Below are 25,344 nucleotides of genomic sequence, written 5' to 3' on the forward strand. Positions count from 1 at the left end.
TTTCCTGAAGTCATTTGCTTTGTACTGAGGAGGAACTGGCCCCTGTGTGTGTAGCTAGAATTGCAGAGCAGGGACATGAAATGATAAATCCCCAGCCTGTGCTGGCCATCCCCAGAGAGCGTCCTCTTTTCCCTGCTACCCAACAGTCGTGTTGAGAAGCAAAGGGTGATAAAGTGCTCCCCATGGCTCCAGGGCTGAGTCCATTTCTTCCCTTGTTTGCATGATGGGTAATGGGCTGCTGCCAGGGAGGGATGTTGAGGAACAGGAGGATGCAGCAGCAGCAGCAGCCAGCATGGTTTTTGTCACCACTCATCTGTTCCAACAGGTCTTGGTGGGCTCTGCATTGCAAGTGTTCATCCCTCTGCATTTGCTTGCAGTCCATCCTTAGGCACTAGCAGACGCACTTGCAGGAGCTATATAGATCAAACTTAGCCTTTAATTATAACTCATTAATACTTCAAAGTAAAAACTGCACTAGTTTGGCTCATCCTCTTCCTTATCCAAAAAAATACCAAACCCAAACCACTTCTAATAATGTTTTACAAAGCAATACTCCATTCCTGCTTCTAGACTTCTCCCCAAAATGAGTATTTCAATAAGAAAGAGAAGGGAAATTATCAATGTGCCATTTCATGAAAGAAAATAACAAGAATTAAAGACTTTTCTCAAGTGCTAACAGTATGTTTGCTATAGAACAAAAAACTTTATGCTGAAATAGCAACATTAAACGAACAAAGAAAAGCAGCTTCTCCAAGAAACTTGTTTAAGAGTGCCACTGTTCTTGCGAGTAAAGCTGATGCAATTACAACTGGAACCTCTGGGCAGCAAAATTGGTGGCGGGGCCAGCCTGGAGCACTCTTGTGCCACCAGGAAGGAACACAGAACAGAATTGATGCAGCTCTTCTTATGTCATCCTTATTGCCAAGGGCTATGGAGCACCTTTGATCTAGACAGTACTTAAACCCTTGTTGTCTCACAAGGCCATGGTTGTTTGTTTTTTTTTTTTGCTTCATTTGCTGACTTTCCCCTCCCAAATTCAGAGCCTTACAATGATATATATTTGCAATGACTGATAACAAATGTGCAGGCTAACTGACAAAACTATAAAGATAAGCTCACCACAGCATGTCTGAGGTACAGAGACCAGATGCAATATCTGTAAATAGTTTTGTAAAAAAATAGTTCCAGAAGTTTCACATAAAACATATAAAGAAATTAATGGGCCAGCTCCTACACTGGAATTTTTCTATACTAGTCATCTGCAAATCACCCCTTGAAAGCTTCTTATTCATGGAGCTGAAACATGTTTAAAAGCATAGAAGGGAAACGGACTCTTGAGTGACTGGTATTAGGAGAAGCAGTGCCTTCCCTTTTCCTCCCTGCTTGCAGTTTTGCCTACATACTGCCTCCCATCACAGGAGATGGGCCATGTGAATGAAGCACATAGCTGAGGGCATCGCAGTGCCATCAATTGTTGTGACAGTGCAGCCAAAAAGTACCAGGAAAGCTTATAACGAACAAACAAAACAACAACAAAAACAAAAAGGCACTGTAATAAATATTCTAGCATGACCTTAGATTTCAGCTCAATGGTGGCATGTCCTTCCCCAAAAAAGTGTAAGATGAGTCTGCCTAGGCAAACATCTGAGACATAACCAGAATCTGAGGCTCTCCTCCTTGTGGGACAGGAGAAGTGTAGAGGGGTGACGAAGCTTGTCGGAGTTTGGTGGAGTGGAGCACAGGGAGTTCTGATGTCTGCACATGAAAAAGTGGGATGGATCTGTGGTTTTCCGAGGAATACTGAGATTTATGGAATGAAAGATGGATTTACCCAGAACGACTTCAAAGGAGAGGTTTTCTAATTTTTCTTCTAGAAGTAGTGTTAACAGATGTCTCCTTATTGAGTGGAGAGGTCTATTTAGACATACTCTATAGGAACCATATTTAACTTCTTGGAAAACCTGACCTGATGGAAAAAGTCCTCTGTTAGATGTTTGTTCAGAATACACAAATTACTTACCTTCTGTAAGACTTGCCGTATACTTTGTGCCTGTTAGGAGGTACAAATGTTGTGTGTGGCCAAGAGAATGTGCACAAAGAAGATGCACTTCAGTGCCTGAGTATGTAGGTGTTATTGACTGAAAACACATCTTGCAGAAACATACTAAAGGTGAACAGAGGGTCTATTGTATTTGCTAGAACGTTTAGAAAAGTATCTCCTGCCCTTCTGCTAATAAGGGCATCATGCCTTTCACATGCTGTTTAGGAGGCCCCACCAGAAGGAATCTGTGGAAATGAAATTTTAATAGCAGGAAAATATTTTGTCACCTTGTAGCTGGATGTGCTTGCATTGAAAAAGGCTGGCTAGGGTGCTGAAGGCTTTAAGTGCTATTTTTTTTCTTTTTTTTTTTCTCAGTATGTGCTGACAATGAGAATGAAGTAGAGGCAGACCAGCAGATGGACAACTTGTACCTGAAAGCTTTGGAGGGATTTATTGCCGTGGTGACACAGGATGGAGACATGATCTTTTTGTCAGAGAATGTCAACAAATACATGGGTCTTACCCAGGTAACTTGTTCTCTCACACTTTCCTCTCTTTGTAACACAGTTCCTAGAAACAAGTCCTATGCCTAAATGCAAAAAACCCAGCTGTGTGTCACTGCAAAACAAATTGGAAATAAAATGTCTTATTTCTCAGGCAGGTACCCTGCACAACAGACAGTAGGGGTGGGGAGTTCCCTTTCCCTTCCTATCAAAGTTGTAGTGTCTTTGGTGACTGCAAACTTGCCTTCATAGATATTTCCATGGAGAGAAGGCATTTATTTAACTTGTGCCTTAGACTATGGCACAGGAGTGATAGAGCTGCTCTTTTGGGTCCCCCCTTTTCTGCTTTGTGGATTGGTTTTTTTTCCTTCTATGTTGAAAATATCCAGTAGTGTTGACTGTTAACTGCACTGTGCAAATCCAAAGATAAGAGAATTGTTCTGAGGAGAAAATAAGAAGTTATGGATAGGATAAAAAAAGGGAGGGTCACAGGATTCATGTTTGTGAGCATCCTGTTGATGCACTTAGTTCTAGTGACCAGTTTCATTAGAATAAATGGTATTTGAAAACAGATAAATACTGTCAGTTGCTTTTATTTGGCTAAGTGTAGCTCTTCCTTCTGCACAGGTGGAACTAACTGGACACAGCATTTTTGACTTCACTCATCCATGTGACCACGAAGAAATTCGAGAGAATCTGAGTCTGAAAAATGGTAAAAGTCAAAATAAATAAGTCACTGTTTGCTTTTTAAATAACCAAATGAAGTAATTGGCTAGCAGTAAAGATTTGTTAGTCATGGTAAAGAGAATTCTCATTCCTAGAATAATGGTTAACTGTTATTCAATGCTTTGCAGATTTGTTTTGTTTTGCCAAATACTGCTTAAATATGATAGCACTAAGGGCTGTTTATTTAGTGTTTTCTTCTCATCGAGTTAATACAGGCATAATGTTTTCAGTTATAATGCTTTGGAAAGATTTGCGTGCTGCAAGCTAAAACACAGGTTTAAATGCACAGAGTCCTATTTAAGTTCCACTTAAAGTTTTAGGTCTGAGCTCTACAAGCTGCTCTGCAATAGTCCATGCATCTTTGATGGTCTCTGCAGGTGAATTATCTGAGAATTAGTCTTTTATTTCTGTTGAATTCTGCATGCTTAAAAGTAGAAGAAGTGAAGAAGGAAAATGGGAAAACTCATTTCCCATTTTCCTTATACAGGTCCAGGCTTTGGAAAGAAAAGCAAAGAGATGTCAACTGAGCGTGACTTCTTTATGAGAATGAAATGCACCGTTACCAACAGAGGCAGAACTGTTAACCTCAAGTCTGCAACATGGAAGGTACCATATTTGATCCATAATAAGTGGGTTTGATTTTAAAAAACATTTTGGCACGTAGAGAAAGTGCATTCTAAGTTTGTTTCTCTTTATTTCAGGTTTTGCACTGCACTGGACAAGTTAAAGTGTATAACACTTGCCCTCCTCACAGTCTGTGTGGATATAAGGAGCCTCTGCTCACCTGCCTTATAATAATGTGTGAGCCTATTCAGCACCCTTCAAACATTGATATCCCCCTGGACAGCAAGACCTTCCTGAGTCGTCATAGCATGGACATGAAATTCACCTACTGCGATGACAGGTAAGCTCCACTGATTTTTCCTTTCTATAGGTGTTTCTACCTTCTTGAACAAAGCAAGAAGTTCTTCCAAATGCCCTACCATGTGGACCTGGTAAGCAAGAACTAGAAGAAAGTACAGTCCATTACCAAAACAGCTATTTAGTGGCTCACTTAATCCACCTCAAATCTCAATTTAGGCAAAATGGTACTCCTGCTGTATTTCCTCCTCCTGCCGAGCGAGGAATTCAGTTTTACTGGCAGATGATGAGGCAACTTGGAGTCACAAGCATTAGCTTCTTGGGGATTAACTGATAAAACTGAAGAGTATGCAGCATCTCTGTTCTCGTGTTTTTGAGAATGTCTCAAATGGTGCCGTATGGACCTTAGTCAAGGACTGCTTTACAGTTGTTTTGGCCCAGGATGCAATTATCGGTTAGCTAGCAAGTACTTTATGATCTAAATTAACTAAGAATTGCTAAGGCACCCAGAGTACCTGCAGCTCTGAAATGGGGTTGCAGCCTCTTGCTCAATGAAAAGCAAACAACCTTTGCTGGTTATCTATCTGCTCCTTTTAGTGATGAAATGAAGGGGAGGGGATAATCTTGGGTCAGGCAAGGGGCTGTGTCCTCTGCTCCCCACACTTCCCTCTTAAATGGAAAAAATGGAGATCCCCCTACACTTCACTTGCCTGATTTCTCCTGGGATCTCAAAGGCATTTCGTGCCATCTACCTCTTCTCCCTTTCTACGTATTGTGATAACTGTTTTCAATGTGTGTGAGTGAGCCAGAGATCCTTTCCGATGAAGTGTCTTCCTGTTCCCCCTTTACCCAGAAAGTTCTGTCTTTCCTGCTGTGAGTTTGGTGTTTGTTTTGGGGTTTTTGAAGTTTATGAAGTCATTCCTGAATTTAAGATGAACTTTTCTGCCTAAAGAAACCGGTCTCCTGAAATTCAGATGTGCTAGCAACCTCTGAGGCCTGCAGGGTTATCAGTGGGATATATGCTCACATTTTACACAAAAACTCACAGGATTGACAACTTATTTATTTTTTTCAACCTTTGAAGGTTTTTTTAAAACTTTGCTAAGTAAGATTGTTGTTTTAAACAATGTAACAAAGCAACAGTATAAACTAGCAGTGTTAGCAGCTGTGGATGAAAGCAATATTGCAAGTGTGAAACTTGTGACCGACCTTCTGACCTTTCTGAGAATTGAGCAGCAAGTATAACTAGAAATGGCCTCTCATGTCATCACAATCAGACATTTTTTTTTCTTTGTTAATACTTTCACAATGAAAATATTGAGATATCAATAAGATTTTGCTGCTGCAGGGGAAAGCAACAATATGATAATGATTTGTTATTAAAAACAGTGTACCTTTAAATTACTGGTGCCATTCAGTGGCAAGCTGGAGGAGAGTAGCAGAGGATTTTGCTTTACTGCAGCATTCCTGTGTCTCTACAAGACTTAATGCATAAGCCATTATAAATGAGAATTAGAGGGACTGATGCTGTCTCATTAAAGATACACATGCTTATTTTAAAAATAATAACATATTATACCCCATCTTAAATAGTGCGTATTTGATTTACAGAGAAAATATTTCACATGGCAGTGAAATACAACAGCTTCCTCTGGAGGATTTGACTTGTAGGGATTTTAGAGATTCTTTTTCTTCAGAACCAGACAACAACAAAGCAGCACATCTTATACTAGGTAGTTTTGGTTGGATGTTTCATTCATGTTTTACTGAGACTTTGATAAAGCTGTAAAAAGCCAGTCAGGCCAGAGAAGGAAGAGACCTCACAAACCTTTCAGGTTCTTCATAGCAGATCTGCCTGGCTCTTGCTTCCCTCCCAGAAGAGATGTTGATTTCTCTCCAACAGGCAACACATCACTAGACACATAAAAATGCAAAACACTCAGCTGTTCTTATCAAATTCGGTGCTGCTAGACAAACTGCATTGAAGGAGCAGCTTATGCCAAGTATGTAAATCCCGGCTGGGGAGTGGAGGAGGGAAGGCAACATGTGCCAGTCAGATGCCTAAACCCTTTTACACGTACTCTGTCCTTTCTGCAGCGATCCAGCTCATTTCTCCATAAGAGTCTGTGTCTTTCCAGTTCAGGGCTGATGATATTGAGGGCAGTGTGCCTCCTCTACCAGGCTTCTGCAGCGATCCTAGTATGTTCTGCAGTTCATCTGGTGTGGACAGGTCTGCTTCCTGGGAGCAATAAGTTTTTATTTTCAAAGCTTTCAGTTAAAGAAATGCTAGGATTTCTGAGGATAATCTCTTATGAGGAAAGCTTATAGCCTTCGTCTGTCACAAGGCAACATGCAAAATATAGGCTGGCTACCTTACAACACCTAGTAACAAAGACAAGTTGGCTGATATGAAGTGCCTTGATTCTTTTGGCTTTTCCTTGGGAGGGTACAGGGTAGGTGCAATATGAAGCAGGCAAGACTGGCCATCCCTCATTTAAAATGTGTGAGACAGTAGCCCATATAATTTGCCCTCCAAAAATAATTATGCATGTGGGCCTATGACTTGCCAGTAATTAGGTGGAAAATGTTTGTAGTCTTAAAACAGTTTTTGCAAGGTGATGAGCCTGCAAAGAAAGGTTTGTGAGATATGAATAATAAATATGGTTGTTCTGTTAAATGCCTGCTTCAGCCATTCCTGGAGAGTGATTTAAAAATGTTCCCTTGCTCCACTTATCCTTGCTAAGTGGTTTACAGGAAGGATTATTTTAGCTGTAATACAGAAATGCTGACCAGTGGTACAATTTAATAATCCAAGTGAGGATTTCTTTCAGCTGCACAACACTTTTGTGTCAGGGAAGATCACCAGTGAGGGTGTTTTAGTCAGAAAAAACAGCATGTCTTTGTACAAAGACAATTTTGTTCCTTTGGTGTCAAAGCTAATGCTCAGCGTATCTTCCTGTGGGGGCCACGGGGCCAATCAGTAGGTAGAAATAGCGGCAGTATGTTTCTGTGGTGGAGAAATCCACAAAACGAAAGTGAAAACTGTATCTGAATTTGATAGAAAGCCCCAAAACTGCTTCAAGTGCCCCAGCACATGCAGTCTGAGCCTTTATGCTTTAAGCACAACAAAGGAACACCATTGGAGGAGAATGGGTTTCTGAAAGCATTTGCTTCTCACCTTCATTCTTGTGACTTCTCAGTTGCTGGGGAGGGGAGAGGAAAGCACTCTTTGCCTGTAATTGCCATGGGTAGCATCTGTGAGGAGAGAGAAGGATAGATAAGGAAACAAATCTGTTTTGCACGGGATGAGGTGTACAGATGGAAACTCTGGAGGCTGCGTCACCAACAGGTTCCCTGGCACTGGCACACTGAAAAGCTTATGTGCTTTGTTACTTTAAAGCTGTGGCTTGCCACTGGATGTTGTATGTTCCTGATTATAAGAAATACAATTAGTAATACTCTAATGGCAGTCATACTCTAATGGAAGAGTTGAAGAAGAAAAAATGAGTGATGGAGAATGTATAGTGATTCAGAACAGGATGGTGCAGGAAGAAGTAATGCCATAATGTTGGTCCTAGCTAGATTTCTCGTGTGCGTATACATGTGGAATTCAGGCTGTGCCTGACTGAAGAAACTGAGTTGTATTGTGCTTCCAATTATGTCCCAGTAAAACAGCAATATGCAGGCACAGGACCTTGGATGAGGATTTAAGTCATTTGCCATTTGACTTATATTTGGGGAATATTTTTAAATTAGGTGAGAATGCAAATAAGCATTTGAATGGACCTCCTGTCCCTCCATCCCTTCTCAGGGGAAAATGCAGTATGGAGATAACAGTGAAGTGATGATATCTGAAACCAAAGATCCACAACTGACAAAACTGACTTTTGTTATGTGTCATATTTAAGAATGAAATGTGACTAACTTCTTTTGCTAATAATGAGACTTAGATTTAGATGGACCCAATGAGTAGGAGTGACAGAGTCCTGGTGAAGGTTTTCAGGTATCCATCTAGTTTTTCTGCCTAGTAGGACAGATACACCTGACCAGGCCAGCCATCCCTCTCAGGAGTGGCCAAGAGTCCCAGAATTTTGCATTTTATTTTTGTTATTGGCCTGGGTTAGAGTAAAAGGAACCATGAATATTTTTGAGAGGAAATGTGGTTAGTTGGCAAGACTGCCCTGCCGCCTGCTGTAGCGGGCTGACAGAGTGCTTTACTCCAGGCATAGTGTCTGTGTTGGGCTTTATTATTTTTTCTCTTTTTTTTTTTTTTTCACTCATTTCGCTTTAAGTATAACTTTGTTTTGTTTGTTCCCCTTAAGACCAATTTAACTTCAATAACCTGGTAACAGTTTGAATACAAAAAGACTTTGTTAAGAGATCCACACCCTCACACACACAGTCCACACACAGCCCCAAAAATATACACCCAGCTATTTTTTGGGGCAGTAAACATTAGAGCAGTCTTTCACAAAAGAGCCTGACTTCTCAGTCCTGATGGTTCTTACAATACTGTTTTGACTCCAGAAATTATATACGATAAAAACCTTTGTGCTCCTTTAAAGGGACAGAAAAGCACAATTTTAAGAAAAAACAAAATACTTGAACTAGCTCATCTTGTAGGAGAAGCAGCCTTTGAAGCGGTGAAGTTTGTTGCTTTGCTGTGTCTCAAAGAGATAAAGTAGGGCAAGGTTGTACAGTTCTAGAAACAAAGTTCAGATCACTTCTTTCCTAACTGTGCATCCTAAGCACAAAACTGTGCCTTTGCTCCATGTTCCAAAAATTATATATTAAGGTACTTAAGTATATTGTATATTAAAGGAAACTGAAGTAGAACTCAAAAAGCATTTAAGTGGTGGTAACTGGGACAGATCCCCTACTGCAGATGGCTACTGCACACCTCTTTACTGTGTTTTCTGAGATTTTGACCTCAGTACATCATGATGACAAGTTTAGCTGAGAAAACTGTAAGTGCCAGTCTGGAAAAATTAAGATTCCCCCAAAGGTATTTGTGTTCTCAGAAATGAGTGGTTAACAGGAAAATAAACAGTCTCGTAATCCACCTGTCGTTTTCAACAAAAAATTATTATCATCTTCCTAATTAGCATTCTACAGATGCAAAGGAAACACAAAGCCTACCATGGCAGGAATGCCACCCAAAACCACCATACAGTTTGTTTTCTAATTTTGTCATTCCACAGCTTGCACAAAGAGCAATTTTCTGTCTGGTGTCTAAGCAAAAGTAGAAGTCTTGTGTCCTGGACTCAGTTTTGTAAATGACCCTTTGGTCCCATGGGGTATAGACATTTCCCTGAATTTCTTAGTTATGTACTCCTCCTTCTCATAGCTCCATGGAGTGCCTTTTCCTTTGCACTTTGTCTTCTGTGTGTTCACTTGCCATTTCGTGTTGCTAAGAGGCTCCTGTAGAAAGCATGCAGAGCTTGGAGGGTGCACCTCCCTGGCAAACCTCAAAGTGATGCTCAGGTGAGATCAGTGCAAGGTCCTGTGCCAAAGTACTCGTTGCCTCCTGACCCAGGTGCTGTTGGGCTCTTGGCTACGGCCAGTCTTCTTCCATGAACATCTTGGGAGAGTCACAGGATGGGTGTGATGGAGATGGAGATAGCTGTCCACCTAGATCCTAGTGCATAATGTGGCATGAAATTGTCTAATCTGATCTATCCCAGGAGTCTTTAAAGAGAAGTGGAATGAGTCTGAATAGTGTTAACAGATCAACAGATCGGTCAAGAAGGGCATAGAGGCTGTTTAGCCATTTATTATGATTTTTAAAGTAACTATTTTAAAACAATTATTCTTTATTAGTATTTCACTGTTACCAGGCATGGGTTTAGAATTTAGCCAATGTTGTGGGGTAATTCTTTGATATCTTATCTTTTTGTGTAATATGTAGTTGGTTGTAATAAAAAGATACCACCTTGCTAAAGTTAACCACTTGCTAACTTTCATCCAAGATCATATTAGATCTAATTAGACATTGTCACAGCAGGATCACACCACAAGTCATTCTGTGCCATGAAATGACAAGAAGAGTAATTTTATAGAGAGGGTGCTCATTATGAACAGTGAGGAGCAGTTTGAAAGGGGGAATTACAGGATTGGAACACACAATTTTGCATAGAGATTGCAATTTCTATATGATAAGAGTTAAGAGTCCCTTAGCCTGCTGTAATGTGTATTTTTTGCTTGCTATCTGAGTTCCATTGTTGACACTCATGAAGGCTGTAATGTGGTTTTGGATTTGCACTGATGCTGCTGAGTACATGATGCTTTTTTTCCCCCCCATTATCTTTATTTCCTTTTCCTTCTCGCTGCTCAACCCCCACTTGGCTCTCAGCTCCCAATGACCGGATTAAGAGTAAATCCTCAACTTCCTGAATTTTAAAATCCTTCTGTGATAAGCTCCAAACTAACTGGGATGTTTTATGATACTGGGCCATTATATAACCAAAGGCCATGGTTTCTGTTTTTAAAGACCATGTATTTACACTGGCCCTGGCAAAAGCCTCTGCTCACTTACATCAGTGTGTCCCAGCTGGCTGTGTAAAGGCAAGCAGCAACTTTATTTTGTAAGCCTTACTTTTCTTAGGGCTTCTTCAGTATTTGTTGTTTTCTCTTGATGGTTCAGCTCTGATGACCAACTCATTATGAGAACTACTTTTCAATAAGAAAGAAAAAGCAATTGTGGTTTCAGAGAAAAGTTACAGATTTGACTGGGTTACAGTTTAAAAGCTCAGAAGCTTGTCAGTGAAGAGAGTAAAAAAACCAACTCTGAAAACTGGTCTCGAGAATTTGCCCTTTCTTGGTCTAACTGTAAATGTAAATAAAACTGTAAACATAAACAGGAGAGTAAGTTTTTGAGGGGAACCCAATACAAGCTATAGCTTTTGCTCAACTAAAGCATTATAAACCCAGGTTTGTTCTATGGAAATCAGGCAGAGTAGTTTTCAGAGTGACAAAACCAAGGTATCCTGGGGCTATGAGCTATACAGTTCTGTGGAGTCCAGAGAAAAGCTGACTCAGTGCCTTGGTGTTCAAACCATACACAAACAAAATAGTCCCATCTTATTTGTCTTCCCTTGCTGGAGGGAGATCCAGAAGAGGAATGCCATGCTCTTGCTCAGTTTGTTTCACAGTATTTACATGTCTGTCTTGTAAAGACGTGCTTTTGTCTGGAGGGCTGGGCCAAGGCTATCCTTCAGGGAGTACACAAACCTGAAGATGTCTCCCTTAAAAGTAGCAGCACCACAAATCAAATGTGGTGATGGCAGATAAAGCTTTTCCAAGAGAGTTTAGTGACAAGGCATAAAACCTGGACACTGCCATTGAGAGCAGTGATGTGCTGCAAGATGTGACTATTCCTTGCAAGCCTCCCAGCTTTTAAAAGTTTATGACAGCTTCAGAGTCATTTTGTAGTCCTTTCTGCTACTGCTCTCTGCTATGTTACTGGAGATTAGAAGCTAAGAAAAGGCAACCAAGAGTGTCACTGTTTTGTAAAACAAAATATAGTATAATCTTTGCTTTTGAATTATTCTTTTAGTTACTGTGTTTCCTGTAAGTTGCATGTGATGGCATTTCAAATTGAATTTAGGGAAACAGAACGTTTTTCCTCCACCCCCTCATTAGAGAAAATCATCTGCATAGTTTGATGACCTATTTTCTTTTATTCAGGAACTTGTGAGAAATTCTGTCTTGCCTGAGTACTCAGAAAGACTCTAAAAAAAAAAGTCTAGTTTTTGAGATCATAGCTTTCTTTGTGTAAAGTCCTACTTAATTTGTGGATTAGTCATCCAAGTAACCTAATCCATATGCTAAAGTTCTCATATAATTGAGGAAATACTAAGTAGACAAGCTGATATTTTTTAGCTGCCCTTAATTTCTCACCTTGCATTTTTATTAAATGCAGTAGCCAAAGTAGTGATTTAACCCTTTTGCATGTGTTTTTTAAATGCCCACATAATTTTAAACCTGTTGGTGCCAACTACTACGCCCCTCACATGTATCTGATTTTGAGTGGTGGTTGTTGGGAGTAGTGGTGCATGTAGTGGACAGCTTGAGAACTTTGTTATTAATAAAAGTTTATACCTTCTATTAGTGTGCAATAGGCCTGGGAAAATTTGCAACACACATAATGACATCGCTAGGAATTTTTATTCTAATAGTAGTACAAAGCAGTTTATTCTGAACATGGAGATATTTCAGAATGCAATCAGAAGTCCTCTGCAGCTCCTGATGTGTTTAGAAGTTCAGAATTTCTCATATTGCTTTTTTTAATTCTCTTAATCTAAGGACTAGAGCTGATAGCTGCCTTCCACATGTAAGCATAAGGCTACAGTGACCTGAATTTTAAATATTTGCTTTTTTCTTAACCAAGAATAACAGAGTTGATTGGATACCATCCAGAGGAGCTGCTGGGTCGTTCAGCTTACGAGTTCTACCATGCCTTGGACTCAGAGAGTATGACCAAGAGTCATCAGAATTGTAAGTCACATTCGTTTTTTTCTTCATAGTTTGCATGTAAAGCATAATTTGTCGGTACCTCAATAAGTAGTTGAAAATAAAAATGCTCTTTGTGTGCAGATATTGTCCCCGAACAGTATTTACACTTTGCCAGAAGGCTTACAGGTTACTGTGCTTGCGTACCTGAAATCTTCTGCTGATCTTTCCACAGGCTCTGTTTTTTGCCATAATTAAAACTAAACTTGGATGTTAGAGAGGAGAACCACTGTCTCTTCAAAGTATAATGCAAGGTTCAGCTGAAAATTTGAAAAGCTGAGTTAGGCAGTACTAACCTGGTGAGAAGTGCATTTACCGATGGCTAGGAGAGTGGGGATTGTTCATCCTGGAAAAGAGAAGGCTTTGGGGTGACCTAATTGTGGCCTTCCAGTACCTAAAGGGAACCTACAAGAAAGATGGAGAGGGAATTTTTACAAGAGCATGTAGTGAGACAGGACAAGGGGCAATGGCTTCAAACTGAAAGAGAGTAGGTTTAGATTAGATCTTAAGAAGAAATTCTTTACTGTGAGAGTGATGAGGTGCTGGAACAGGTTTTCCAGAGAAGTTGTGGCTGCCCCATCCCTAGAAGTCTTCAAGGCCAGGTTGGATGGAGCTCTGAGCAACCTGGTCTAATGGAAAACCCCCATGTCAGGGGACTGGAACTAGTTGATCTTTAAGGCCCTTTCCAACCCAAGCTTTTCTATGATTATCCTTTTGGTGTGCCATTGGGCTCAGCAGGAAGAGCAGCTATAAAGGGAAATACGAAGAGCTTACTGCAGTGTATTTTTGAATGTCTGTCTTTTGCTACCAAACAACAACTATCTTCCCCATCCAAACCAGATGTGCAAGGAACCTTTCTAAAAGTGATATTCATTCTACAAATAATATCTACAGCTGGGAACAACATCTTCTTGTTACTCTTATGCCTAAATGAACTGCCAGTTTTAGCTGTTCTTAATGTAAAGTACCTGATTTACTCTGGGAGCAGAGATCAGATCCAAGATCTGCTTCCTCTCTTCAGAAGGCATATAGTTACACTTCCCCTCTCTATCGCATAAGGTGTCTTAATAATGGATTTAAACCTTCAGTCTCTATCCAGCTGGTGCTTTGGCTTGAGACAGTGCGGTGCACTAATGTACAAATGACATTTCCTTGGCTGTTATGGCGCTGACCCAGTGTACTGGAGAGTTCTCAGCAACACATCACTAAAACCTCTGCTACTGCTCTTTTTATAGACACAAAGCAAAGCTGCTAGACTGCAATCTACAAGCTCAAACCCAGCCCCCCCCCACCTTGTAGTTGCTATGATAAAGGTCTCCGTCCTCAGGAAAAAGCCCATGACATAGGTCATGTCTGTAGGGAATTGCCCACCAAATAGATCTACAGAAATTATTTCTGTACTTCCCAGAGAAAAGGATCAGCAAAGAATAGCTGTCTGACCATAAGGGGAAAAGGGAATATCTGTTAACTCCAATGGCAAAGATTCAGGACAGTTTTAAGTTGAAATATTTCTTGAAAGAATGTTTGGCAGTGATAAGAGTTGTGTGCTGTAAAACAGTGTTGATACAAATCATCCTGTTTCCAGAGCTGCTTAAAAGAAAAAATAGATCAACCCATACTTAGCGAAAGTTATTTGGGAATATATTTTTTTAATTGATTCTTATGTAATATTTTACTGGTTTTAACAGTGAAAAGGAATTAGTGATAATTATAGATAGAATGTTCTTATCCTATGCTGAGCTATCGACAGTCATCCTGTGAAATCAGAGGGTGTGCTGCACTGGTGCTTTTGAATTGTTGAGTTGCACTTCTAAGAATGGACAACTCCACACAGGGAATAAAATGGGAGCTGGCAAACCCATTGGCAACAGGAAAGAGGAGGAGAGTGAGCCCTTGTTGGTTATCTCTAGCTAGTTAATGAAATGGGAGCACTGAGTTGGGACTTGTCCATGTAAGGATCTCTGGAGAGTTTCTAGTACCCCCTGTAACCAGGCATTGATTGAGTTTGCTCCCCACTCTGGCAATTCAATAAAGTCACGTAAGTGCAGAGTGTATGTCTAGATAACATTTGTGCCTACTGAAAAGGGCCATGTCCTACAAACTTTTGCTGTAGGGCATGAGGACTGATCAAGAAGCAGAATGAAGGCAAGAGTAAGTCTTAGAAGGGTGTTACATCAGCAGAAGTGCTCAAGGCACTGTGTATTGCACAAGTTAGAAATGTTTTAAGATCAAACTGTTTCATAGTGTTTATGATAGCATAGGATCAGCATGGATTATCTTTTTACTGTGAGAAGCACAGGACCAAAGTCTGTGCTGTCATAAATGCTGTTGCCCGCAACATAACTATCAGTTTACATCACCAGCAAATTTGGCCCTTTTAGTTTTTCTAACATAAATACTTCCCATGTCTGCTGGGACCATCAGGCTTCTTACCAACTTGGAGAACAATCAAGAAGACTAAGTGACAGCTGGCTGTGACTTCAGAAAACACACATAAGCCCTCCAAATAGGAAATGCCTAGGTTTCATTATGTGTGCCATTGAGATGTTGTCTAATGCACAGGGTTACCAAGCAGGTATACAGCTTATACAGACCTTACTCATTCCTCCAAGCCTGTAGCTATGCAGAACTTATTAATTTTCCCTGGCTGTATCCTTTTATACATGGAAATATCCACCTCAAAATTCATGTTCAGCACACTTGCTTCTATTAAAAAGTAATTTTTATTAGAAGTATGCTATTGTAGGATATATGTATTCATGCAATAAAGCAGTCATCAATTCTGACAGTGCCAGCCAGCTGGTGTTGTAAAGACGTATAGGAAATAGAGGAAGGAGACTGAAGTTTGAAAAGAAAAACCTCAAGTGAGTCTTGCATAGAAGCAGAACTCCTTCCCTTTCCTTCCATCTAATTTAGTGATAAATCATGCTTGTTGCAGCTTTAGGTTAGTTCTTTTTCTTGAGGTGAAATAACAACCTCATGTTTAAGCAAGCCACAATAGTGTTTGTGTTCATGGCTGGAAGTATAGTTTCATATAGAGTACGAAAGTCTTAATTAGTCACTCTGGAATGGAAGACTAGAGTGCATTTGGCAGCATTTAGCATACCCAGTTTTTCATGTTACACAAGCAAGATGAAAATTTCTGTCTTGTTACATAAATCTACACAACAGATTGACTGTAGAACTGTATTTTCCAATTCAGCAATTAATAATCTATAATTGTTTCCACTAAGAGCTGGTCTTGTTGCCATTAAAGCCAATGGGAATTTTGCTGCTGACTTCAGTGTGGAGCCAAGTGTCACCACCTGGGATCTGCGACTTGGTAGTACATAGCAGAAGTTCAACAAGCCTTCCAAGTGAATCATGTTTTTGTGTTCTATTAAATTCATCCCTACCTTCCCCCTCTCTCCACACAAAGATAAGCAATATAATTGGAGATGTTGATTCAAATGTTACTGGTTCTGAAAAGATACAGGTAATGTATACTTTATAAAAAAATAAAGAAGTGAGAAGTTCACTCTGAAGGCAGATCCTTAAATGTAGCGTTGATAACAAAGTCAGCAGTTACAAGTGTATTAGTAATTTATGAGATTACCCCATGGAGGGATTCTGCTGTACTTTATTATATCAGAACATGACATGCTTTGAATAATAATAATAAAAAAGATTAAAGCAGTAAAAAGCTTCTTTGTAATGTAACAGGCGCCTACACTGTGACTCTTATTGATGAGCTGATGATTAGGAAGCAGTGTAATTATGTTTCACAAGCAGAGCAGAACAGTCCAGTCACTAAAACACTTTGAAATGAAAGCCTTTTGATTTTGTTCCACCAGAAGTATTTAATCAATAAAAGTAATGTTCTACTTTGTCTAAATAAATTAAATGAAGGATGATTAAATACTCCTAGGAAGAAAACAAACAAACCTCAGAAATAGAAGGATAAACACAGCAACAATTATCTGCAAAACAGTTGTTGCATTTCATAGGCCTGAATTTGTACATTTGTATGGTGGTGATGTAGGAGGGAGTGACAATAAATAGCTTCTGTTAATGGCCATATTCACAAGGAATTTTTTTGTACAAAGACTGCGGAATCAATTTTCCAGTCCTACTGAGTCAAATTGCATTATTTTTTGGGCATTAGTTTGATGGCATACTGATTTGGGGCATAAAAGCTGTTTAGAAGGAAAGGTTGCCAATGTGCGGTCAAAGGTTTGGTTCAGCCAGTTCCCACTTCTGCTGCTACTCAGCACAACTATGTCTGCTTACAAGTACAAGCTTTTATTAGTATGAGTATTGCTTGTGTATTCCAGCCCTAATTTTATTGCCATTGATCGTCAGTATTTTTCCTGAACTGACTACTTTGAATTACAACAGGCAGGACACCATATTGCAAAATATTGGAGGGCGAGGGCAGCAGGACTGCAGATTTTGCCCTTCAAACCTTTAAACAAAGCTTTAAACCTGAGTTGTACTATCATCAGTTTATTTCTTGAGAAACATGGGACAGCTCAAAAAACATGTTGAGTTATATGAACATTATTAGATTCGGTCATATGGGTCTTGGTTCCTTCCAGGCTACTAATTCCAGGCTATTGCAGAGGAACGGCACAGTTCAACTAGAAGGAGAAATACAGTAGTTTGATGGTTTTTTTTCTAGATAAAACAGTCCCATTTACCATTCTTAGTTCTGATGCTTTTTTATGACTGATATTGCTACTTGAGCCCCTTAAGACCAATGCTGTGCTAATGACACCCTAATTTTATTTGTGGTTTTGATGTCTCCAGCTTCTAAATGTAAGGAATATAAAGAGAAACCATGAGATTTTTGATTTTTGGAGGGGTTTTACCTTTGCTTTTTTTTTTTTTTTTTAGTGAATATAGCTTTTAGATCATCTGACTCTTGTATTTCTCAAACACCTAAATAAGGAAACTATAAATAGTTTTTCCTAAATAAATTCACTTTTCTACAGACCAACTTGGGAGCCCAAACCAAGGCACTTCTAGAACAGGGACTCTCAAGAAACATTGTTAGCAGGCATTATTTTGGGGGAAGTTGGGATATTATATTAAATTTTTAAAATCCCATGTTTGGATCTGAAGACTCAGACCATCTCAAGAAGCCAAATGCCAAAACTCAAATTTTCAATCTTGAGTGGAAACCTCAAATGAATGTCCTCTTTTATATTTGAAATGGCTGAGTTTTCCCAAAGTTAAGCAGCCTTGGTTACAAATGTCTCGGTGCAGTTCTGCATAACAAAAACACAGAAGTGGGTTTATTTAAAACAAACCTTACATGTTGTGTGTTCCTGTCCCTGCTGCATTATTTATATCTCTGCCCCCTTTTCTCAGTATGTACAAAAGGTCAAGTAGTGACAGGCCAGTACCGTATGCTTGCCAAGCACGGTGGATACGTATGGCTGGAGACCCAAGGAACCGTGATTTACAACACGCGGAACCTGCAGCCACAGTGCATCGTCTGCGTCAACTATGTGCTGAGGTAAGTTGTACAGGACAGAAAAAGACACATGTGGATTCATGTGCTGGAAGAAATGCAATATTTGGAGGAACTTTTGAAGGGTCTATTTATTCAGTGTTGTTATTCTGAAATCAGTTTAGTCATGTTTGTTCAGTCTTGTTTACTGATGTTAGACATCGATGAAAAATGTGGCATGCCTGTTCCCATACACACTGTTGAAATACACCACAGCCTTTCTCTTCTGCAGAGTGGCTGCTGTGCTCATACAAAGGAGTATAAAGTCTGCACTGAAGATTTTATTGTGTAACACAACAGCTAGATTGTTTTGTTTTTCTAATGCTGTGACCAAGAGATAAAATTAAGTAGCAGTGGTATCATATGTTGCTAAGAGATGCTGTTTACCACCTCAAAAATCAGGACCAATCAAGAATTTTGCCTTCATTTGGCAAAACTCAAGTTTTTTTGGTCCCAGTTGGGGCCAAAATAGGAAATACTTATTTGAGTGATAGTCTGGGTCATTATAGCCTCGACTACATCCCTTTAAAAAGCAGAGCAACAAAGCCCTGAGTATTCCCACAGAAGTCCTGACCACAGTCTCTGCGTCATCTGAGATGGCGGTGCTCGGCAACGCTGGAACCATGCCTCGCCTGTCGAGAGCCTGGCATACAACTGAGAGGCCAAAATGGCTTGTAGAGCCCCAGCTTTAGAGAGTCTGTACTGCCTACGTTACCCGTATCTTTTATTTGTAGAGTACAAAGTGCCTAAAACATATTTTCTTGTTAGTGAAATTGAGAAGAACGATGTTGTGTTCTCCATGGACCAAACAGAATCGCTCTTCAAGCCTCACCTGCTGACGATGAGCACTGCCTATGACAGCGGCATTCCTGGGACAGAGAAGAGTGACTTCTTGTTTACTAAGTTAAAAGAAGAACCAGAGGAACTTGCTCAGCTGGCACCAACACCTGGCGATGCCATTATTTCCCTGGATTTCGGTTAGTATTTGTATAAATTATTTTCGTACAACAAAGAACCACGTGTGAACCTACATTTAGAAACTTAATAGACAAGGTCTGTTTGCTGTTTGTACAAATTGGGAGTAATGGCTAAAAGAGCCCACATGCTCACACCAGTGGAAAATTTCTGTGAATGAGAGCAGAATCAGGCTTTCTTGCTGACTAAACAACGTGCATTAAGTCTATGCCAACTTATTGTCATGGCAACTAGGAGCAGTGTTTACTTTTAATGAATAGCTGCAGTTATATCATAACACTGCACAAGCTAAAAGCATTCATTAATATTGTTAAAACTCCATCCAGGGACACAGAAGTTTGAGGAAGCCCCTGTCTTCACCAATGCTGTTTTGACACCAAACAAAGCATGGCCAGTGGAAGTGAAAAGCCACCCTGCTCAAGGTGAAACACTGACAATACCGTCCTTTACAATGCCTCAGATTGCACCTGGCAGCAGTACTCCTAGTGCAAGCAGCAACAGTAGCTGTTCTACGGTAAGAAGAGCTTTAAAAAAAAAAGAAAGCATGTTATGTTTTGTATGCAAGTCCCATCAGTATACATAGACAACATTTTCATGTTAGCAGTCCTGTCACATTGCTTATTAACAAGGCCCAGTGTATCTATATCCTTCCTGTACTGCATATACCTTAAGGATCAATGACAAAACAATCAAACAGGAACTATATCCTGCCTTTGCATTGCAGTCCTCATTGTCTCCCAGCTGTCCCTCAGTAATTACTGCTATCTATAAAACAACTAATAGAAGAACATGCTACCACCTTTCAGGAAGTTAGCCTTAAATAAAAAGCCAAGGTAAAACTGTGTGGTCATGAGGAACATTGCTCCACACCATCCTCCTTCTGTTTGTTAACTAGAAAGTGTGATCTTTAGGAAGCTTACCCAACTCTGGCTTTTGAAAGCAGCTCCATGGAGTTCCCCACTGAAAGAATGAATTATTTCATGGCACTGCCCCCAAGAGCTGGAGCCACTCTTAGATGGCCTTTACGAGAGGGTGTCCAATCTTAAGAAAAGCATGGAGATACTGCTGAGCATCTCTGTCCTTGACAAAAATATTTAATATTGAACATTCCTGGTCCAAGATGCCAAAAAACATTTAAACTAAGATGAAAACTAGGTTCCTGTATTTGGTGCCTCTGTTTTGTACTGACAATCTTGTGTTGGAGAAAAGCATATGATAGAAGTGGACAGTTTTGGGTTTTGAGGATGCTAAACGCACATTCAGCCATTTGCTTTTCATAGGAAAGATCTGTTACTGAATAGCTTGGTATAAATGACGTGATGCTAAGCCAATACCGTGGTTGCCTTGCTGCTTAAAACAAATTGTTATTTTCGTGCAGCCCAGCAGCCCAGAAGATTATTACAGTTCCGTGGATGAAGATCTTAAGATTGAGGTGATTGAAAAACTGTTTGCCATGGACACAGAATCAAAAAGTCAGTGCACCTCCCAGGTAAGGAGCTATCTCTTCCAAAAGCCACAAAAATCAGTCCCCTCCTAGCAGACAGTACAGGTGCATATTGTATGTGCAGATATTGTGATACAATACACAAACTGCATTTGTACATACACACCAAATCTTTCATGCACAACACTAACAAAACAATGCACTTTCAAAAACTGGAGTGTCAATTTCTGTCCCTGACTCTCTGAAGCACTAGGTTTGGAGTGTCACTGGTGGCACTGCTAAGAAGAAAGGAGCACCAGAGAGCTTTCAGAATTTGGAGGCTTCTGTGGATTGGATATGTAACATAAGCAGCAATTTTTTTTTAATCCTGACTAATGACTAATGAGCAAACATCCTTTCTAGAACAAAAAATAAATAAACTAATTCTTGCAGAACAACTAAATGAGAGAGGAATGCCCCTTATAGCACACATCTCCTTTAACTATAAAACAGAATCTAATTTTGGATATATTCCTGTTTTACCTCTTGGAGGTTTTCAGAGAGATTTGACAATTACTTGCACATAAAATAACATATGGTTTCTATCTCCTGCATCCTAATCAGGGTGTAAGTGTAGAAATTCTCTCTATAAATAAATAAATCCACTATTGTAACATTACATCAAGTGAGCTAGTGAATAAAAGGTGTGGGCCTGATTCAGCTTATGTAACTTTTGATACTTAATTGAAATGCCTTTGTTAAGAGCTTATGCCTCTTTATAGTCAAGAGAAAGGAACAGGCACTGCTAACTGGTTGCACAGACCTTACACTCGTCTGCATCTATTAATCCTACAGAAGGTTCGGGGTGACTGGAGCCCAAATGAGGTGGTTGCTTCAATTTGCCAACACAATTTGCAGACTTAAATAGGCTGTAGTCCATGTTCTGAAGAAATTTCATCTAAGCCTGGACATAGAAATAGAAATTAAAGAAAGAGAAAGAGTGGACAGATAGGAGGCAAGTGTGGATCAGGATCAAACTCAGTGCAAGACTTGACATGTGTAAACTTCAGTATTGTCAGATTTAGCATCTGTTTGCTCAGGTGTGTCCGACCACATCAGCAGCTTTGGTGGGGAAAATGAGTGTTAGAAAAGTGCCACAGGGGTGTTATGAGCTGACTGGTGGGCCAGCATTGATTATCCTCTCTGTTCAACTTTGGTCAAATGCCAAGAGAAATGGATCTGGGTATGACAAGTCCTCCAAAAGAAAAAAGAATACCGATTTAAGTGTGATAATGTCCTTCCAGCTAAATTTTTTCCACTTTTGCATTTTTAGACACCTTTTTTCATGTAGCTAGATTATAAGAAAGCTGTGTTTTCTATTTTAGCATGAAAAAGCCTGAGGTTGAACTACATGCCGCACGTTGTAGAGTCTTGGCAGACAAGTTATTCAAAGCTTAGCGTGATCTACTTCAGATCACACTGATGTTGCAGGCTGTATGCAAGATGCTTTACTAAATACTGCTCATCTGGGAAGGTTTTTTCCTTCAGTTTGTTGTCTTAATTTTGCTGAAGATATGACGAACATGTACGCTAGCATAGAAATAAGACATCTTTAAACGGGAGTTGGCCAGTTTCATGTAGGTAAATTTTGCATATGGTGATTTTTCAGTTTAACATCTATTAGTATTCCATATCACACTAAGTGCCACAACTATTATTAACTTTGAGTTTCTTTATGAACTTACTTTATCTTCACACAGACTGACTTCAATGAACTGGACCTTGAAACCTTGGCTCCTTACATTCCTATGGATGGAGAAGATTTCCAGCTCAGTCCAATCTGCCAAGAGGAACGTCCTCTCTCTGAAAGTGCACAAAATACCCAGCAGAGTCTAAGTAGCATGAGTACCATCTTCCAACCCGTTGCTCCTACTTCACAGAATCAGTTCCTCCCAGAGAAATATTGCCCACAGATATCAAATGAAAAAATTAACCCTGGTGGTCATGGGTCCCTGTCATCGGTGTTCTTCAACAATATGAGTAGGTCATCACTGCCACCATACCATGACCAAGCCAGCACTCCTCTGTCTTCGATGGGAGGAAGACCGAACACCCAGTGGCCACCTGATCCCCCATTAGAATATGTTCCTGCTAAATGGAGACTCATGGATAAATACTCAGGACCCCTATCAAATTCCCCCTCAGGGCCACCACTACATTCTCCAAGGGTGCCCATATATAAAAAAAGGTAAGTGCTTTTGTAGTATAACTATGTATTTTACTCAGAAAATATTTCGGGGGATGAAAAGGGTCGTAATCTTTAAAAATTCTTTTTCTCAATTCAGCTGGAACAATTTTGTTGTGATAGGCATCGGACTGTACCTCTGGGGAAATAAATGTGGTTCTCTCCCAGTGGCAGTGAGTCTGGTAGAAGCTGAAGTGGGCAAATTTTTCGTTGCCTGTAAGGATATGTGAATGGATTTCCTGCTGATCAGTTTAAAATTACACCATTAATTTTGCAAAGCATGCTTGACATACTGAAAAGACTTACTGGTGCAGCAATAAGCAGGGACCTGTGCGTATTTTCTCACCTGGCATATGTTTCCTTCACAACAAAAAATGGGGAAGAAGGAGGGATGAGAGCACATTATTGTTGGCATATGTAAATACTACAGCTAAGATTTAGAATTACAGGCTCTTTTTCTACAACGCTTCCTCACCTTGTTTGCTTTATTACACATGTAAACAATATGTGCTGAGATGTAGATCAGAGGCTATGAAAGTTGCCTTTCATAGCTAGACATTTCTAAGTAGCTCTTGGGTCTTTAGTGTTGGTCACACTGAAATGTTCAGAAAGTACATAAAATAGTAATGGTCATTTTAAAACCTGAAGCTGTGCAGTTTGCTTTTTGGGATTTCTTGTGGGCAGAAATACCAGTGTCTGAATATGCATCTGGAAAGAGAGGGTCTGTCCCCAGTTAGCAACCTGTGTGTTCATACTTAGTATGCAAAGCAAGGGGACAGACATGGCTCTCAAATCCTTTCTTTCTTTTCCACAGCATTTCTATGTCTGCTTGGAGATCCCTAGAGGCTGTTTATGCTAATCTTTCATTAGTCTTTGATCCAAAACGTCAAAAGTCTCCAAAGATTGTTGGATGACTAATAAAAGGAAATAAAAAACATTTTGAGATCTGTCCACTGGCAAGTCTCAAAGACACCTTAAATGTCTTTAAATGAAAGAAGAATCTGTATAAATTAACCAGATGATTGAGATTTGCTTCCCTGTGCACTCATGGATACCTCCTCTCCACAGGCCCCTGGATGCTTTTGTACAACGAGGTATAGATATAAACCCAGCAAGAATTGCTCTGTCTAACAGTTTGAAACTGAAACGACAACTGGATTATGAAGAACAAGCATTGCAACAGCTGAGTGGGGTAATCATAAGAAATGCACCCCCTTCACAACTTTGGACTCCCCATGATTATCACTGTAATTGTTTGGTTTGCTTTCCTTCACATTCTAGGGAGATCCATCTGTCATTAACCCATCTCACCTAATGTGGAAGAGAATGAAATTTCTCAAAGGGGAAAACTGTTCCTTGGTTACAGAAAAGAAATCTCTCAGCACAAGTGTTCTTACTGGTAAGACAAAGTGGTTTCGCAACATTATACGTTGAAGCACAATTTTAAGACAGGTTGAATAGATACAAAAGCTCTTTCAAAAGGAAATGTAAATAAGCTCTGTAAATATTACACTACACTAAAATTAAAGATCAAGTTGTATCGCTAAGAGCTGAACAATTTAAGGTGCGTTTGATAAATACCGTGTAGTTGGTTTCAGGTACGTTCACACTTGCTTTGGAGATAATGGAAATCAGCTTAATGGAGCTGGGTTTACCTCCTGCTGATAGATACGGTTTCTCTACAACACTGTGTTTCCTTACACATGCATATCTTGTGTGCAATACTACTGCTAGAGCTAGTGCTCTTTCTGGGCTTCCTTTTTGACAAGATGCAGATTTGCTTACGCTGTGACACCATCACTCCGAAGATCATTTTGCTTTGGATTAGTATTGTCTACTATAATTATTACAATGGCTTCATTTAATTTTTTTTCTATTATTTAAATACCAGATGAATTTGTCTGTAACTCAAGAGGTCTGAGCCAACCAATGAATCAACTGCAACTGCAGCAGCGGCATCAACCCACCTGTGGCAGTCCGGGTGAGAATTTGAAAGCAGGAGCATTTCCCCCTCCGTTTTACAGTTCCCATTGTCCGGACTACAGTGTTCAGCCAGCTCATAAAGCATCAGGTAAGAGCTGTCAAATACAGAAATTGGAAAGTGTTGGTATTTAGTTCCAATACTGATTCCATGAAAAGAAAACATATAAAAAAATATGGAGGAGGATGATGAGCTAAGATCCAAATACGTACTGCTTCATAACATGAAAAATTAGTTCTGTGGTTTAGTGTGATACTTAAATGTTAACATTTGTAATATATAAGGAAAAGTATTTTCACCCTTCCTTTCAATTAATACCTTCTTACCTTGGAGGTCCTGTCATCCTCCATCCATACTCTTGTCTTGTGATGGAATTGTTTACATCGTACTAAACAACTTCACTACAGCATTAACATGGAAGGTTTGTAGGTTAGAATCTTAACATGTGCCTTCTAGAAGTTAAATAAGTAATTAAAGGGGACATGTATACATTCCTTTTAATACATAAAGTGAGTGGATGTCAATTTAGAAACTGTTGTTTTCTACAGTTTTCCTCATGTACACTAATATAATTTTTCTTGAAA

The 25,344-nt window shown here is 39.7% G+C and overlaps 1 protein-coding gene and 1 long non-coding RNA gene across 4 annotated transcripts in view; one reads left to right on the plus strand and one right to left on the minus strand.

Moving 5' to 3' along the window:
• EPAS1 (endothelial PAS domain protein 1) overlaps nt 1-25,344 on the plus strand; it is a 77,707-nt gene that overhangs the window by 49,824 nt on the left and 2,539 nt on the right. For all 3 annotated transcript variants that reach the window (XM_064648406.1, XM_064648405.1, XM_064648404.1), the window contains exons 3-15: nt 2,417-2,568; nt 3,172-3,256; nt 3,758-3,876; nt 3,972-4,174; nt 12,521-12,627; nt 17,995-18,142; nt 18,905-19,113; nt 19,438-19,625; nt 20,490-20,600; nt 22,295-22,782; nt 23,848-23,971; nt 24,061-24,178; nt 24,671-24,850. In XM_064648406.1, coding sequence (XP_064504476.1) covers nt 2,417-2,568; nt 3,172-3,256; nt 3,758-3,876; nt 3,972-4,174; nt 12,521-12,627; nt 17,995-18,142; nt 18,905-19,113; nt 19,438-19,625; nt 20,490-20,600; nt 22,295-22,782; nt 23,848-23,971; nt 24,061-24,178; nt 24,671-24,850 — 2,232 coding nt within the window. The remainder of the gene's footprint in view (nt 1-2,416; nt 2,569-3,171; nt 3,257-3,757; nt 3,877-3,971; nt 4,175-12,520; nt 12,628-17,994; nt 18,143-18,904; nt 19,114-19,437; nt 19,626-20,489; nt 20,601-22,294; nt 22,783-23,847; nt 23,972-24,060; nt 24,179-24,670; nt 24,851-25,344) is intronic.
• Nucleotides 3,986-25,344, minus strand: part of LOC135411158 (uncharacterized) — a 61,463-nt gene continuing 40,104 nt past the window's right edge. Inside the window, exon 2 of the long non-coding RNA XR_010429014.1 lies at nt 3,986-7,386. This is a non-coding gene — a long non-coding RNA (uncharacterized LOC135411158). The remainder of the gene's footprint in view (nt 7,387-25,344) is intronic.

This window comes from Pseudopipra pipra, chromosome 3 (assembly GCF_036250125.1).
Source record: "Pseudopipra pipra isolate bDixPip1 chromosome 3, bDixPip1.hap1, whole genome shotgun sequence".
NCBI lineage: Eukaryota > Metazoa > Chordata > Aves > Passeriformes > Pipridae > Pseudopipra > Pseudopipra pipra.